Source organism: Pieris rapae, chromosome 22, assembly GCF_905147795.1.
Source record: "Pieris rapae chromosome 22, ilPieRapa1.1, whole genome shotgun sequence".
NCBI classification, from domain to species: domain Eukaryota; kingdom Metazoa; phylum Arthropoda; class Insecta; order Lepidoptera; family Pieridae; genus Pieris; species Pieris rapae.
In genome coordinates, this window is record NC_059530.1 from 4418354 (window position 1) to 4435865 (window position 17512).

Consider the following 17512-nt stretch of genomic DNA (forward strand, 5'->3'; position numbering starts at 1 on the left):
ATTAATTAAAATAAGGTGGTATTATATTAATCACAAAACGAACCATTTATATTTATCTAAAATATATTATATTTATCTTTTATACAAATTACATTATATATCACGAAACGAAAAATGTTATTAGATTCATCTAAAAACACTTTGGGTTAAAGCAGAAAATAATATACATATTTTAAAATTTTAAGTTAAAAACACCTATTGAAAATTTAATATAGATTTAAAGAACCTGAAAACTTACCTATGCTTTCTCGGGAAAGAAGAACTTATTTTCTTCTTTCTTTAGTGGTCTTTTTCCTCAAGATGGTAATCCATAAGCTATCGAGGAATAACTTAAGGATTATTGAGAATATCCGTAGCCCCATATGTTCTATCTGAAGCAAATCCTACATACACACTACGTACTGACTTTCACATCACACAACACAGCCAAATGAATACTTAGTTAAATATATTGAATAATTTTATTGATTTTCGTTTCGTATATATGAATATTTTTGTATATGCTACCGGGAATATATGTCAAAAAAAATCACACGGAAATGTGGAAAATAGATTATTTTAGACATATTCCCTAGGAAATCTATACATTGTCTAAATAGTTATCGGAAATGTAAATGTTTGATGATATCAATGGGTGTGCGTATTAGCGAAGCGAGGGGACGTAGGTTAGATTAGGTTATTTTTATACATTTCCTAATACGATATGGGAATTGCATACAATTTTGTAATGTGCATAATTCCTAGGACATTTATGTATTAAATAGTTTTCGAAACAATATTTTATAGATTTTCTTAATAGCTTCGGAATTTAGTAAAGCATTAAATTAATGTAATTTTGTCAATATTTTTTTCTGAAATGGATCACTTGGCCTGGGATATATTGTGTAAATTTGAAAATCAGGTTCTATATAAATTTTCTTATAAAATGAATTCTTACTGTCAAAAATTGGTGTCATAAAAATCCAAATACGTTTGGATTTTTTCTATCGAGCGAAATTATTTAAATCGTGTATCGATCTTTCAAAATGATTACTTAAACTACTAAACATTACCATATATTTCTTCCATTCGCCCTACTTTACGAAACGATGACAAAAAATGGAAATAAACAATGTACTTTTTTGTTGTTTGGCGACCAGTCAGTAGTCCCCTCCGGTCTCGGGCCACACATTCATTTTTTTATTTTTTTATTTATTTATTAAGTCTACAACATCATACATATTACGAAATCAACTGATAATTTTATACAATCTTATATATAATATGTACGACAATATATGTAAACATAACTTATGCTAAAAATAGGAATTAAAAAAAACATACAATTAAATTTTTTTCTCATTTAATACGGGCCATTAGTGAGACCTGCCTTTCAACACGTAATATTGACAATTCTTAATAGCTATCATTATGATACAATTATGATTTTAGCTCATATAAGTCACGTTACAAACTTGCAGATTTTCCTCATTTTTAAGGAAATATTATTGATTAATCCAAGACAGCGTGTAATAATTTAGGATAAACAACGTGAAAGAACATGTGAGTCAACTACTTACTTTAAATGTATTCTGTATTATTGTAACTTCAATAGCGATGTGAATATTTATATAAAAGCACTCGTACCAGCCCTAAAGCTAAAACTACAAATATATGTTGAACACAATCATAAGAATCTTATTATCCTTAATTAATTCATGGTTTACTTATAGTCGTTGCCTGGAAGAGATCGCTCAAAGCGCTCTACCTCCATTTGATTTAATTATGTCAATTGTATAAAAATTCTGTATGCAACGCAGTATTAATCAATATATAAAAATAAATAATTATTCCTGTTACTAAGCACTCGTCAATGTATTATATTAAAACATCTATATTGAATTTAATAACACACACATATAACATATTTATAATTTAACCTACATATAATAATAGAGCCGGGTTGGCCTAGTGGCTGTAGCCTGCGACTCTCATCATGTCGTAGGTTCGATCCCCGGCTGTGCACCAATGGATTTTCTTTCTATATGCGCATTTAACATTTGCTCGAACGGTGAAGAAGAACATCATGAGGAAACCGACATGTCTTAGACCCAAAAAGTCGTCAACATGTGTCAGGCACTGGAGGCTGATCACCTACTTGCCTATGAGAATTAAAAAAAACGGTCATGAAACAGCTTCAAACATCTAGGCCAAGACATGAAGAGGTTATAGCGCCTCTGATTTATTTTATTTTACATATAATAATAATAATACTAACAATACTTTCACTATCACAAAATATATTATTAAGCCTTTAAAAAATACTAATTAACATAATTGCTTGGTTTAGCAATTCAAAATGGGGATAAAAATAATTTGCAAATTTGCGCGATTTATAATATTATATCAAGTAAATTTAAAATAGAGTAAAAAATTAGTAATATATCTTCAAATTTCACAATTTTCCTGACTCAATTAAAATAAACAAACTGGTGGTAAATAATATTTTTCTTTACGACACAAAACTACTGTAGCATTGCAATGTTTTTTACTAAAACAACTCTTTACCTATTAAAATGACCTTTATTATTTTTATGCCTATTAATTTAGTATATCTATCGATTAGCTTATATAATAAAATACAGATGTTAGGTAACTAAACGGGCTTCCCAGTGTTAAGGAAGGTACAAGAATGTACCTACAGCATGACTGCGTCATCAGTATGATAGCTCGCTATAAATTAATCTGTCTCATGTAAGACAATTTATTTGGACTCAACACTTCTGTGGGTTAGGAACTGTGTAAACATGTTTTTCATACTTGTGGTGACTGTAGTGGCATTGTTGTGCACATATGAGTTTATGCGCCGGCGCAGTCGGTATTGGAAGATGCTAAGTCAGTATCCTGGGGACTATCCACTGCCGATCGTAGGGAATGGGTTCCAATTGGGATTCGATGCTGACGGTGAGTTTTTTTTAAGTAAATAGCCTCATTGAAGTTATTGATATGTCCGAATTTTTTATAGATAGTTAAAGTCAAAATCAAAAATCAATTATTTACCTATATAGGTAAACATAATGACAAAAAATTGTCATTACACGGTTCAAAGCCCACGTAAGGTTGGGTAATAGGTTCTTATTTTAAAGTTACTGCCAGTTCTCTTATCAAGGGCGTAGAACGGAAGAGAAGAACTGGCAATAAATTTTTTTGATTTTGATTTAAAAAAAAAACAGTTTAGAATTTTTTTTTAATTATTCTTTAAACTATAGATAGATATTTGAAAGCCTTTTTGATAACTCATGTCGTCCCAGGCAGAGGCATTACTGTCTCTTAAAATCTTTTTAAGTGACAGAATGTGTTAATCTGACGCAATCATCGCCGGAAATCGCAATACACATAATATGCGTAAACGACAGAATCTATTTTACTTGTATAAAAAGTAGAGAAATCTAAGCAGACCTATTTCTGTGGTTTCCTTTAGACTCTTCCCACAAGTTAATGGGACTATGGAAGAAGCATGGAAGAACCAACTTCCGAATGACAGTGGGATCTGAAGAATGGGTGCTTCTGTCAAATCCTGATGATATTGCGGTAAGGAAATATTTAAATTATATTAAAGCCTATAATAATGATTTAGTTTTTCACAAAAACAACTTTTTTGCCGCGCACCACCACTTTGTGGAATCAGCTGCCCACTGAAGTATTTCCGAACTAATTCGACTTAGGGTCCTTCAAGAAAAGAGCGTACCAATTCTTAAAAGGCCGGCAACGCACTCGTGAGCCCTCTGGCATTGAGAGTGTCCATGGGCGGTATCACTTAACATCAGGTGAGCCTCCTGCCCGTTTGCCCCCTGTTCTATAAAAAAAAAAGAATTTTGGAGTAGAAAAACCAATTAACTATAGGTACAAATAAATGTCAATGAATATTTTCTAATAACAAATAGATTTTTCTTAGACATAACTTAATGTTAATCGTTAAAGAGAAGTGCCGCATAAAAGGTAAGAACCTCCTTGAAAACTGTAGTTTTATACCATTATTATATATGTACCAATATTGTATTTCATTTTAATCTACAGCCTAATAACATATAAATAATAGCGTATGATTTAACAACTACTCATAAAACAAAAAATAATAATTTTCATACACAAAATAATCGTCATACATGCAACTTATATATCGACTCATTTCTTATGATAGGTTATATTATTTCTGTTATTTTTTTTAATGTACAAAATTCTTTAATGACGCCGACAGCTGTTCATAGATTGACGTGGGCCGCTTCGTTACAAAATCATATGATATTTATGGTTTTTACCTTAAGTTTAGTAATGTACTTACACGGCACACAGATATAATTGAGATTATATATATATATATATATATATATATATATATATATATTCATACAGTGAAGTATGTATACACTGGCATACAAGACGTTGCCTTGGCAACTAACTTGTTATAAAAAAAATGGAGTTGATCTAAAAATTTCTTACAGAAAATAATTGTATTTCCTTAAATACATAAAAGCATTAAAAACTGATCTATCTATCAAGTCGACTCGTTTAAAATTTTACACATACGACACCTTTGAACATCTTAAAAAGTCGTATTCTTTAAATTCTTCCAAGCTAGCACTACAATGCCAATATTAATGAATTGCAATGGTGTTAAATTTATTGACTTATTTTACCTCCATTTGTTTGTTTTTTTTTTATATAGAACAGGGGGCAAACGGGTAAGAGGCTCACCTGATGTTAAGTGATACCGCCGCCTATGGACACTCTCAATGCCAGAGGGTTCGCGAGTACGTTGCCGGCCTTTTAAGAATTGTGTAGGGAAATAGATATTACGTTAATATGCGTATTAGCACTGACATCTGTTAAAAAGAGAAATAAAACCATTACATTTATTTAACAAACGTCGTTTACTATAAAAAATTATACTAATGAAGTTTATAACGCCCCAGGCATTATTACAAACAGCATACATTTAAATTACAATTGTATATAATTTATGATAAGCTAATTGAGAGACCGGGATAACATATATATAAAATCTGTTTTGATAATTGATTCTCCCTGTATTACATATTCATAATTTTATTAATTATTACTAAGTTTAAAGATTTGAACACAAAATACATGTGACATCGTTAAATCCAATGTCTATACTCATTTTTATTAAATATAATTATAATTTTTTTTAAATGTGTATTTTATCCCTTAGCAGTGAAATTCTGAAAATTTCATATTTCTTACAATCTACTAAAAAAGGTACTAGCCCGATTTGGAAAAATATATAATCATAACCCAAATTTGTGGAAATGAGATAATGACTATTATAAACAAAATATCCTCAAGAGTTACCCAACTTCTGTATCACCCATATATATATTTTGTTAATAGTAATATATATTTTAGTTATAAGATTTAGATATATACATATAATTTTTTATATATTGGATAATCCATGTGGGTATTAATGTGTCGTTCTATCGAATTAGTAAGTAATAGTAATAATATGGAATTAATAAATATATATAACCAAAATTCTAAATTTCAAAACATGTCATTTCTACAGTACTTGTTTCATCAAATTAAAGTTTATACATTACGAATTGTCAATAGAAAATTCACAACATTTTGACTTAACCTAGCCCTAATGGCCCGCGAGTGACCCCACTTCAATGTCAATAAAACCTATTTTCGTAAGCCATATTATATTTACAGAGCTTATGACCCTTTTTGTATTTGTTGCCTAAACTTTTGTTAGACTTTCATAATAAGTTTAAATAAATAAAACTGCCAAGAATCTGCTAACACCAGCAGATCATGTACCTCGCCTAAAGAGATGACGCCTAAACCAGAAAAACTAATCTAAAATAAAATATCCTCAGAAAGTGTCTGATTATGGCTGATTGCAGATGAAAGAGAATACAAAAAATAGATACACCTCTATATACACTACACTTTCGTATACATTTGGTTCTTTTCTTATGTTGCTTTGCTTAGCATTGAAGGCTGATCCTAAATACATAATTTAAAAAAATTACACTGAAAAGTGTGAATACTGTCCCACGCCCCTGGTGGTAACGATCAACAGATGGATCTTCTTATATTGTTATGAAACAATTAATATAAGTTAATATATCATCTACCTCAAAATGCGCAAAGTATTAATAATATTAGTTAAACCTTCTAGGAGTGTTTTTTGTTGCTATTTGCAAATACATACACCTCACTACAATTCCCCCAGATCAATTCCAGTGTAAATTTAATTCGAATGTATAATTCTATAATAATCTTCATTGCAGACTATTCTTAATCACCCAACGGAACTTGGAAAGCAAGTCGAGAGAAACACAGCAATGAAACCGTTCTTTGGAAATTCCGTCTCAACTTCAGAAGGTAAGATATATCAATAATGTCCTTGTAACGGAAACTAAAAATTGTGTTATGGTATATGCTAAATTTCTAAATAATTGAGTAATAAAAGCAATATTTTTTCACTTATCTCTGATTAAGACTAGAGTGAAATAATATAATCTTATATATAAAATTCTCGTGTCGCGGTGTTTGTGGTTAAACTGTTCCGAAACGGCTTTCCCGATTTTCATGAAATTTTGTGTGCGTATTGGGTATGTCTGAGAATCGGACAACATCTATTTTTCATCCCCCTAAATGTTAAAGGAAGTCCGTCCATCCGTCCCCTTAAACATTTTTTTAAAATTGTTAAATAATTTTTTTTTCAACTGTATCAACGTTGAATTTCGGACGCACCAAATAGATGTCCGAATATTTTTCGTTCGAACTGTCAAACATACATAGGCGACTATTATATAACTTAAGTGCATCAATGTCCTATTATTTAATGCACTTACATTATATCATTACATAATTCATTGATACGTTTATTAAAATAGTTTTTCATTTAATTGGTTAACCATTATTACAACATGGCAATTAGATATTAATAACAAATCATTGCAGAATTATCGAGAACTTTTATCAACTTGAATGGCAACGGATCAATGACAATAGATTCTAGAAGCAAATTAATTTAAAAAAAAAAACATAAAACTGGATGCTTATCATCTGCTGGACTGAACGCACCGAATTCTTGCGGTGTCTTGCCAACATTGACAAAAAAATTACACGTCGAAAAACCCAATTGGGTTTTTTGGCTCAATAGAAAGTTTTTAATAATGTTTATGCAGAGGCATTATATTCCTTTCCCTCTCTATATATTTATGAGAATATTAAGTACGTAATCAAAAATGGTGATAAGTTTACTAGAATAGAACATACGCACAATGTTAATACTCGGAACAAACGCAGGCTGCAATTTCCGCGTACTAGACTATCTAAAGTTAGTAATTCTTTTTTGGGAAAAGGTATACTTTTTTATCTCTGCTTTATAATAAATGTAAGAAATGTGTTAAAGAAAAGCTGTGTAAACAGGCTTATTATAAAATTAACAATGATCCAGTTGATTAAAGGGCCTGGGACTAGTACTAGGCAGGCTACTATTTATATTTTGTGATATTTGTTATAAAATAAGTAATGATTTGCTATTTTAAAAGAGTACCGAGAGTTTTTTATGCCGGCTTTTTCTCTCGGCCTACGCCCTCTGTCTTCTTTGCCGATGAGTAAGGATGTCTACCGATTCGAATTTAATGACGTGGAACAAGTGATACCTGTATATTATGTTCCATAATAAACATATTTTATTCATCTTTCTTTAGTGTTGAAATTATAAAATATTCTTGTTTGATAATCTTTGGCTATTATAAGCTATATTTTTATAAATTAATTCGTTTGAAAAACAGCTCTTATGACGTTTTGAGCCGTGTTTAAATTTAAATTTCTTGCATTTATAGTAAAGATGATTCCTAACAATTAGCCTGCTATAATAAAACAATACAGCCAAAGGCAGGACTGGTCGCTATATATACCAACATATATGTTGCTAAAAGCTGTCTCCGATACTATCGACATATTTGTATGTTCGCATAGTAAATTCACAGTAGCGATATTGTGTAAATTATGTGTCTAATTTTTATGTACATTATTATATTTTTATTAAATTTCTCTCCACATTGTCGTATTGGCATAGGCTGTAAAGATAATGTGTGTAGGTTTGAAATAGATAAATAAATGTTGTGAACTAAGTTTAAAGCAATTTAGCAATTTGTCACACCATGTGAATGCTAAAACAGTTTACAATATGCGGTCATTGTGTCTGACTGCGGTTACTGAAACTGTTACCAATCCTTGTTTATCTCGATCAGATTTTCCCACGCATTTTCACATTTAAAGGAAGGCCTATTGTATAAGGCTTCCAACGGAAACCGGAAAGCAAATCGTTCGTTTTTTAAAACATAATTTGTTGACGAAAATTTAAAGATAAATGGAAATTGCGAAGACAGAAAGCGGTCTTTTAATGGGCATAATTGTAATATCCTTTCCCTTTAAAAATTCTAGTGTACTAGATTTTTAATTTTAACTTAACTGAGTTAGATAAATTAATTTACTTAGGATAAGATTCAGAGACAAAACAGCGCGAAGTTCGCTTCAATATGTAAAAAATAGCAAATTTAAATTTCAAAATCTAGTGTAGGGAAAGGATATTACAATTATGCCCGCTTAGTGCCTTCGCACTAATAAATTAACATAACATTATAAATAAACCCTGCATAATATACTCAATAGATCATTTTATAATTGTTTAAAATAACTTTCAATACGAGTTGATCCTTATTTATTCCACCATAATAAGCAATTTAATTTAATCATAGGCGAACGTTGGAAAACAATACGCAAGTTGATGGCACCAAGTTTCCAGTTCAAAACCCTAGAGAAGAGGCTAGAGCACGTAAATAAACACAGCGACAGCTTGCTGAAGGTTTTAGACGATCACGATGGTACTGTCGTCGATATGTACCGCTATCTGAGACCGTATATGTTCGATATTTTGTGCAGTAAGTATGTGTTTTTATAGAACAGGGGGCAGGAGGTGATGATGTTAAGTGATAAGCCCATGGACACTCTCGATGCCAGAGGGCTCGCAAGTGCTTTGCCGGCCTTTTATTATATATAAAACATGTATAATCTTGACTGGGTTTACGGTCTTTTAACATGTGTTAACGGTTCGGATGATTCAATAGCTAATGAAAAATTAAAAACCCCGTGGCAACATCAAAGGAGTCAAAAACGGCCTTCACCGAGAAAGGCGAGGTCCATTACGAACTTTACTCACGCCAATCGAAGTCCTTTTTACACAGAAAGTTAAACATAAGACAAATGTACCATAGTCCCTCAGTTTGCATACTGATTATTTTTATAAGCAATAAGAGGAGCAGAATTCTGACTGTGCCAGAGAGGCAATGGTTTCCTTCATCTTACGAGCTAATGTCAGATGCATAGTCAGAAGAATCATTCGTTCCCAGTCGGGGATCGTGCGAGCTAAAGCGCGAGGGAGTTTTTAAAGATGCCAAATTCCTTACTTAGGGCATCTTTAATTGATTGTTAGTCTTCATAATCCTTCTTTGTTTTCAGATTCACTCATGGGTGTCGATTCGGATCTTCTTTCAACTCCGGACCATCCTTACTTACAAGCCAGTGAAAAGTAAGTTTTTTCAAATTTACTTAATATCTGCTACTAAAAGTTTTAGAATTAGTTTTAAATTGAATCTAATATCTCCTGCTTTATGCAACACCAGTCGTTTTAATAATAGTAATATTCCATATCTAAATTAGAATTATTTTTTTGAACTATAAACGTTCATATTTTTATGATTAATTATCTCGTTTTTCAGAGTCGTTAATATCATAACACAGAACTTTTTCTCTTATTGGAGAAACGTCAAGTTTATTTTCCAACTAACACCATTTTACAAGGAAATGATGGACACCATAAAAACCATTCGAGACACAAGCACTATTGTAAGTTCTTTATCAAGTTTGTATTGGTTTGAAATGAAATGCGTTTATTTGGAACATAAGATCATCATGGTATCACATTATTACATTCATAAAGGATGCTAATGGCTATCAAACGCTTTACCCTTGTCACTCTTCAGATACGTTAACTAAAGACTTTTTAATAACCAAGCCTTATTTATATACCAATTTATTAAAATTAAAATATAAATATTATTAGGTATGACGGTGTGCAATTATTTAATCAATTTCCATCTCAAATTTGCGATATTGGAGTGTTTGATAAATTCCAAAAAAGGCAGTAAATATGCATGTTAAAATGAACACAGTTGACTTAAATTAAGACGGCTTATGGCGACGTGTATTTCGCTCGTATATACATATAAAGTTTCTCATGTAAATAAAATATTTTTGTTTTTGTAATGAGAAATAAAGTTCTTTAAACAATACATTAATTAACAGACATGAAACAGTAGATAATCAAGGATGAGCCAACTACATTCAAAATATTAAATGCAGAAATATATGCTCCCTGCTGTATTAGAGGCTTGCAGCAAAGACCTTTATACATTATTTCCCCACTTAATTGGTTATACCGATATATTTGCTCTCAACTTTCAACACAACGATACCAATAATTAATTGCAAGAAATAATATTTTCCAAAAAACTTCTTAGTCTTATCAATGGATATAGCTCTCAGTATAAGAGAGACAAGGACTATTAATTATTTATTGATATAGGTGGCCCAATGTACACTTATGAATGTCAAAAAAGAAATGTTCATAAAATGCTTGTAATTTTACGTTTACTGCCAGTTCTCCCATCAAGGGCGTAGAACGGAAGAGAAGAATATAATAAACTTCCGTCACTAGTCGCCAAGTTTTATGTTTTACAACGATTGTAAGGAGCTGCAACCATTACACCATGTTCTACATGACATCTTAAGTAATTAATAATAATAGAATAAATTTAAAACAAAGATTTGTCCTATCAGCAGGAGGCATGGTGAAATAGAACCATGTATTCTGGAGCTCAAATAGCTTTACAGGAAAAATATTTAGTTATAATTTTCACGCGTTTATTTAGATAATATCGGAGAGGAAGAAGGAGCTGAAGAAGATAATTGACGACACCAAAAACAACAATAGAAACGTTGATGTTGACTTGTCGGAGATATTGGGAAACAAAGTGTCTGATGATATGTGTCTTTTGGATAAATTCCTTTTGACCAAAATGTATAATGGAGAGCCACTTCCTGAAGACATGATAAATGACGAAATAACGCTCGTTTCTTGGACTGTAAGTACATTTTTAATTCTTTAAAATACAATTTCTTAAAATAATTATGCACTTCTAATGAAATAAAGTATTGTAAGTTGTTCATTATGGGCTAACAAGAATACAAATTTACTGATTCAGCATGCGACTGTCATACCTGAGGTCGTAGGTTCGATCCCCAGCTGTGCACCAATGGACTTTCTATCTATTATTTATTGCGCATTTAACATTTGCCCGAATAGTGAAGGAAAACATCGTGAGGAAACCTACATGTCTTAGACTGAGACTACAGGCACTGGAGGCTGATCACCTACTTGCCTATTAGATTTAAAAATGATCATGAAACAAATTCAGAAATCTGAGGCCAAAACCTAAAGAAGTTGAAGCGCCACTGATTTATTTATTTTTATTTTATATATGTATGTTTGCAGGGTCACTACACGACCACAATGACGATGGCACACACCTTATACTGCATAGCCAAGTACCCAGAGGTCCAGAAGAGAATTTTAGAAGAACAACAATCTATTTATAATAAGGACTTTACGAGAAAACCAACCAATACTGAATTGACAGACATGAAATATCTCGAAGCAACTATCAAAGAAAGTATTAGAACGATTCCAACGGTTACGAAAATTGGAAGGCAGCTCAAAAATGATTTAGAATTTAAAGGTAATTAAACATTGTAAGCTACCTGTCTCGTTTATGCGCTTGCAAATTTGCGAGTGCGATAAGGACCACGCTATTTACGTTTATGATTATAGATATATGAAACCAACTGTTAAGTTTAGACCGCAAATTTCATTTCAGCCGGTGCTAGACATACGCGTGGGTGACCGTCACACGGTGTATGAGTAGGTCTTTTATATGAAGAATTGATAAATGTTTCTGCGGATAAGTTTTCGTAAGGCGTTATAAATTGCCATGACTTGGCACTGAGCGCAAGTTTTTAGTTCAAATCATAAGCATCTGAGCAAATAACTGCTTTTTTTGTTGTTGAGGGGAATGGATTTCGGCACAGAGTGTGGGACTCGCTCTAAAAGCCCTACCCACTAAACCCCTCCCACCAATCACGTCACTGTTGGGGTAATTTGGGGTCGCGTAAGCATTCTACCAAAAGACCCCGTGACTGGTTGCTTCAGCAACCATCTTCCATTACATTAGAAGCCTTAAAAGTCTTTACAGTAGTAGCAATTTCTTGCACCCAAAATGTGATTCACCGCCATAAGCAAATAATTGCTTAGTAAATTAGTATAGAAATTTTTTCTTACTTTTTAAAATGAAATAAGTGTATTTAGTTGCAAATAGAAATATGTCTAACAAAAATATTGATTATTACTACAGACATTTTTTTTATAAGAATCACTATTCCTCTATTTTAGATGGTAGAAAAGTACCAGCCGACACAACGGTTATAGTATTTTATGAGGCTATTTATCAAGACCCGAAGACTTTCCATGAACCGGAGAAATTTAATCCCGAAAGATTCTTTGAGCCAATGCACAATCATGCTTTCGTTCCGTTCAGTGCCGGACCAAGGAATTGTTTAGGTGAGTGTAGTTTAGGAATATTTGATATATATGCACAATACGAGACAACGAAACATGAAAATACTGACATAGGTAAAGACTAAAGAGTATGTAAGAAGTAATCCGCGCACCACCACTTTGTGGAACCAGCTGCCCACTGAAGTATTTCCGAACCAATTCGACTTAGGGTCCTTCAAGAAAAGAGCGTACTAATTCTTAAAATGCCGGCAACGCACTCGCGAGCCTTCTGGCATTTAGAGTGTCCTTGGGCGGTATAACTTAACATCAGGTGAGCCTCCTGCCCGTTCGCCCCCTGTTCTATAAAAAAAAATTATATGTGGGCTGAGCGATTTAAAAAAAAGCATTGTAAATAGCCTATCTGATACACTATTTTACTACGCGTTTTGTTATGTTACGTAAAATCTAAAATTTATTGGATTTCATAATATGCTACCGATTATAAAATCCAATATACAGTAGAAAATGCATTATACGATGTGATAAATTTTAATAAATAAATGAATATAGTCTGAAAAATCGAGTAAATAATAAATATAGGAATTATATATATATATATAGTGATAACAAACAGACAAAAGAAATTAAAAACCACATATGTAATTAACAACATAGGTTTTACATGTGTGTGTGAATATCGTACGGGTTTTTCGACGCCAATAAAAAAAAACAATTAATTTGCTTCCGATTTTCACGACGTTCTGTTGTTTTAGGATTCCGGTTCGCGTGGGTGGCAATGAAGGCAACCATATCAAATATTATCAGGAGATACGAACTTTCCCTTGGCGGTCCCGGGACAGAACCACAATTCGCATACAGAATAGTAACAGAATCCAAAAATGGTTTACAGCTTAGACTAAAGAAACGAACCTAGACCCATAGATAGACCTAAAACCTTCTGACCAAGTCAATATTTGATGGTTAAATAGGCTTTTTGATATAATATGGATTAAATTAATGTTAAGTACCAGTTCCGTATTACGATAACTAGATTAGTAATTTATAAATATAACTGATAATATTATAAAACATAGGTACCTATCAAATGTTGGCAAAAAAGAACTGTTTATTAAATTAATAGGTTACAATTTGATCCATGCTTATTTGGTAGCGGTTAAAATTGTGGAGATGTTTATGTTATTTGATTAATCGGAAAGCAATAGATATACTCAGTAATCACACGATTGCCTTGTGAGAATTTACAAATTAAATTTCACTGACTATGAGTTAGCGAGATACGCGTCAATTTTATTATTTATATCAATTTCATCTCTTTATTTCAACGAATACGAGAGAAAAGTATACAAAATGTTTTATATGTAAAAGTTATTTAAGAAGGTTTTTCACAGCTGATCTCTTGTACACCTTGCCTTTCTGGCACAAAGGCCAGGTGCTTCCAAAGCTTCCTTTCCCAAGGCTTTGCCACAGAAGACCAGACTTTTCTAAAGAAGCGCTACTCCGCTTGGTGTTGTAGCGAGGTGTACATTCAAATACTTTTTTTGGACCATTTTCCCATCTGGCCTCTGAGCAGTTGTCCGTCTCCATTTCTTTTGGCTCTGGTCATTGCGTTTATATATAATTAACCTTCTAAACACTTATTTATTTATATAAATTAAATGCCAACATTTTATAATATAATCGCAGCGGTTTATTGATACAAGAAGCGGCACGAAACTCTAGCGCTGACCGTTATTGCGAAGAAGTAAAAAATAAGGTACATGAGGGGGGTTAGTGGAATGAAGAGCGTCGATTGGCTCTCCAGTCGCATTCCGGCCCCCGCACCACAGTACACATGCGCATCAATCCCCTCCAAGTATCGGCCAGCGCTAGACTTACGTGCCTATAATAGTACGTATTATATAATTTTTTTCCTTCTGATAATTTTTCTTTACACGTAATTATTTTGCCAAGTTGAATTAGATATGCATTTAACGTATAAAGTCACGGAACGGATACGAACAAGTATTATATTAGCAGATAAGGTAAAAAGGTAATTAAATTATTCATTTTACACTGAAGTATCGATGAAGAATGATTATGAATTTGTAATACCAATTAAGTAATTAATCGTTGTATTTTTAAAATATATTTAAAAATTAGATTAAGGAGATTTATTTTAACGTTTAGTAAAGTAAACGCATGAATATTCAAAGGCTTGTGATACATAAAAGATAATTATTGTTATTAAAATGTATGATAGCAATTAGTTTATAAAAATAAAGTAAATAGTTATGTAATATTTATTTAAAGAAATGTAGTTTTAATTTATATGATATGTAAATAAAACAGAATAGGTATACGATTGCATAACCTTATCGTTTATTATAATCACATTATCATTTTATTTCAATATTTATTTGTTATGAAATAAATCATTATTCAAATATTCTCTTTTATTTTATATGAAAATCACAATCAACGTAAAAAAATCCTTTGAGAAGAAAATGGAAACGGAAAGTTTTTTAATTCCAACACAAAATATAAGCAACAAACTGGCAGTCCTCTCAGATGGGTAAGAGATATTTTGCGCAAAAATGGTTGTGCTTTTAATTTTAAGTTGGGAATCTGTGTTGGAGAATCGACGTATAAAAGGTAAACTTATTATAAACGTTTATTATGACATACTCGTATTCATAACATATAGTCAATTTAATTCAAAATCTTTTATTTATATAGGTTACACAATATACACTTTTACATTTACACTAGTTTTATTTTTAAGGGCGTAGAACGGAAGAGAAGTCTCCGTAACTCTTTTTAGTCGCCAAGTTTTTCGTTTTACAAAATGTTTGTAAAGAGCTGCAACCATTGCACCATTTTCCACATGACATCTTAAGTAAATAATGATTATAAAATAGTTAATTGATATTATACACTTCACTGCACACGCAAAACATTTAACACACTACTATTAGTACCAAGGTGATACTAATAGTACTTAGTATGTTATAAACTAAATCTGGAACGATTTTGATGAATGGTTTAAATTTGGATATTAGACATGTGTTGGACAACGTCTGTCGGGTCCGTTTATAACTGACTTCATTCAACTCAATAGCGAACTTTTCCGCCTATATTATGCTATTCTTTATTTATATAATATTTAAAATATTTTACCTTTAAATGTTAACCATATCATCGACTGAGCAATTTAGTGCGCCTCCGCGGCATCCACCGATATTTGCCGTTTGCCAGCAATACCTAATACGTATATATTATAGTAGTACATGTGTTAAACAAAGACCAATAAGGCAAAGACTGTGCTTAGATATATGCATTCAAAAAGTCATAATATCGATTTCTACCTAAGCCAAAAAATCTTTGATGTCACATTAAGGTCTGAACTAGAACGAGTTGGGATCCTTTAACAAGACATGGTTAACGATCCTATCGCATGGCGCGGCTATTAGAGATTTGTACTCTATTGCCCTCTCAACCGTGGTAATAGTAACGCCTTCTATTGAAAACAATGTATAACATTTTTGTTGAAGTGTTGATCATGTTTTTCATGTCTTATCAGTTGAATTTGTGTAACAGATTACTTTCATTCGTCTGATTTAGCGTTAAACTTTTCGCAGTCAATGGGAAAAGTTACAATCAGATACGCCAAGAACTAGAAAATGAGCTCGTACTATCGAGAAATAGAAATAAATCTAATTTTTGTTATAGAATTTTTATTTTAAGGTTAACGGTGAAAAAATAAAATATACTCGCAAAATATGCAAAATCGGAAATTTGATGTACCGATGGGAGCATCTTTTAAATTTATTCCTTGAACTGTACGGAGAAAAATAAATATCTTTTATTCCAAAAAAGAGAAAAGTCTCTGTGGGGTAGCAGAGCAGTGTTGGCCTAGTGGCTTCAGCCTGCGACTCCCATACCTGAGGTCGTAGGTTCGATCCCGGGCTTTGCACCAATGGACTTTCTTTTATGTATTCTAACATTTGCTCAAACGGTGAAGGAAAATATCGTGAGGATACCGACATGTCTTAGACCCAAAAAGTCGACGACGTGTGTCAGGCACTGGAGGCTGATCACCTACTTGCCTATTATATTTAAAAATGATCATGAAACAGATTCAGAAATATGAGGCCAAGACCTAAATAGGTTGTGGCGCCACTGATTTTTTTTCTCTGTGGGGTAGCATAACAAAACATTCCACGTATACATATGTAGCTACTAACAAGGTAGGGTAATAAAAATATTCATAATAAGGTGAAAGGGGGCACGGGGGCAGGTAGTTTATACTTTTTCTCATTATAAGTTGCCTCCTTATTCATTAAGCCGTATCAGTCTAATTGCGCTATTTTACTGGTAATCTTCCGCCCCTTTTTGTCATATTGTGTTTACGCTGTGAAGAAAAGAGACTGTGATTTCGAAGTATTTATTTTTCCTATTTTTCAAGCCAGTTTTTGCCGCACACCACCAGTTTTTGGAACCAGCTGCCTACTGAAGTATTTCCGAACCAATTTGACTTAGGGTCCTTCAAGAAAAGATCTATCAATTCTTAAAAGGCCGGCAACGCACTCGCGATCCCCCTGGCAGTCAGACATAAAAAGATTAACCTCTGGTTTGAGTTTCGTACATTTTTATCATCAAAAATTTTTATATTCTATTCTATTACATTATATCAGTGTAAGTAATTTATAATTCAGCGTCAAGTTTTGTGAATTACCTACTTTTCTAGTAGTTTAATAAATTACACGGCAAATTTAAAAGTTGTGATGACGAATGTCTAGTTTAAGTATTCAACTT

The 17512-nt window shown here is 32.3% G+C and overlaps 1 protein-coding gene across 1 annotated transcript; it reads left to right on the forward strand.

Annotated features, from left to right (window-relative positions):
- Window positions 1-2760: 2760 nt before the first annotated feature.
- Window positions 2761-14904, forward strand: LOC110996555 (probable cytochrome P450 4d20). The gene is made up of 10 exons (XM_022264292.2): window positions 2761-2943; window positions 3461-3570; window positions 6300-6393; window positions 8784-8966; window positions 9544-9613; window positions 9804-9930; window positions 11016-11228; window positions 11639-11882; window positions 12593-12760; window positions 13471-14904. Exons 1-10 carry the CDS (start codon window positions 2787-2789, stop codon window positions 13629-13631), a joined length of 1527 nt encoding a protein of 508 aa, XP_022119984.2. The 5' UTR covers window positions 2761-2786; the 3' UTR covers window positions 13632-14904.
- The last annotated feature ends 2608 nt before the right edge of the window (window positions 14905-17512 follow it).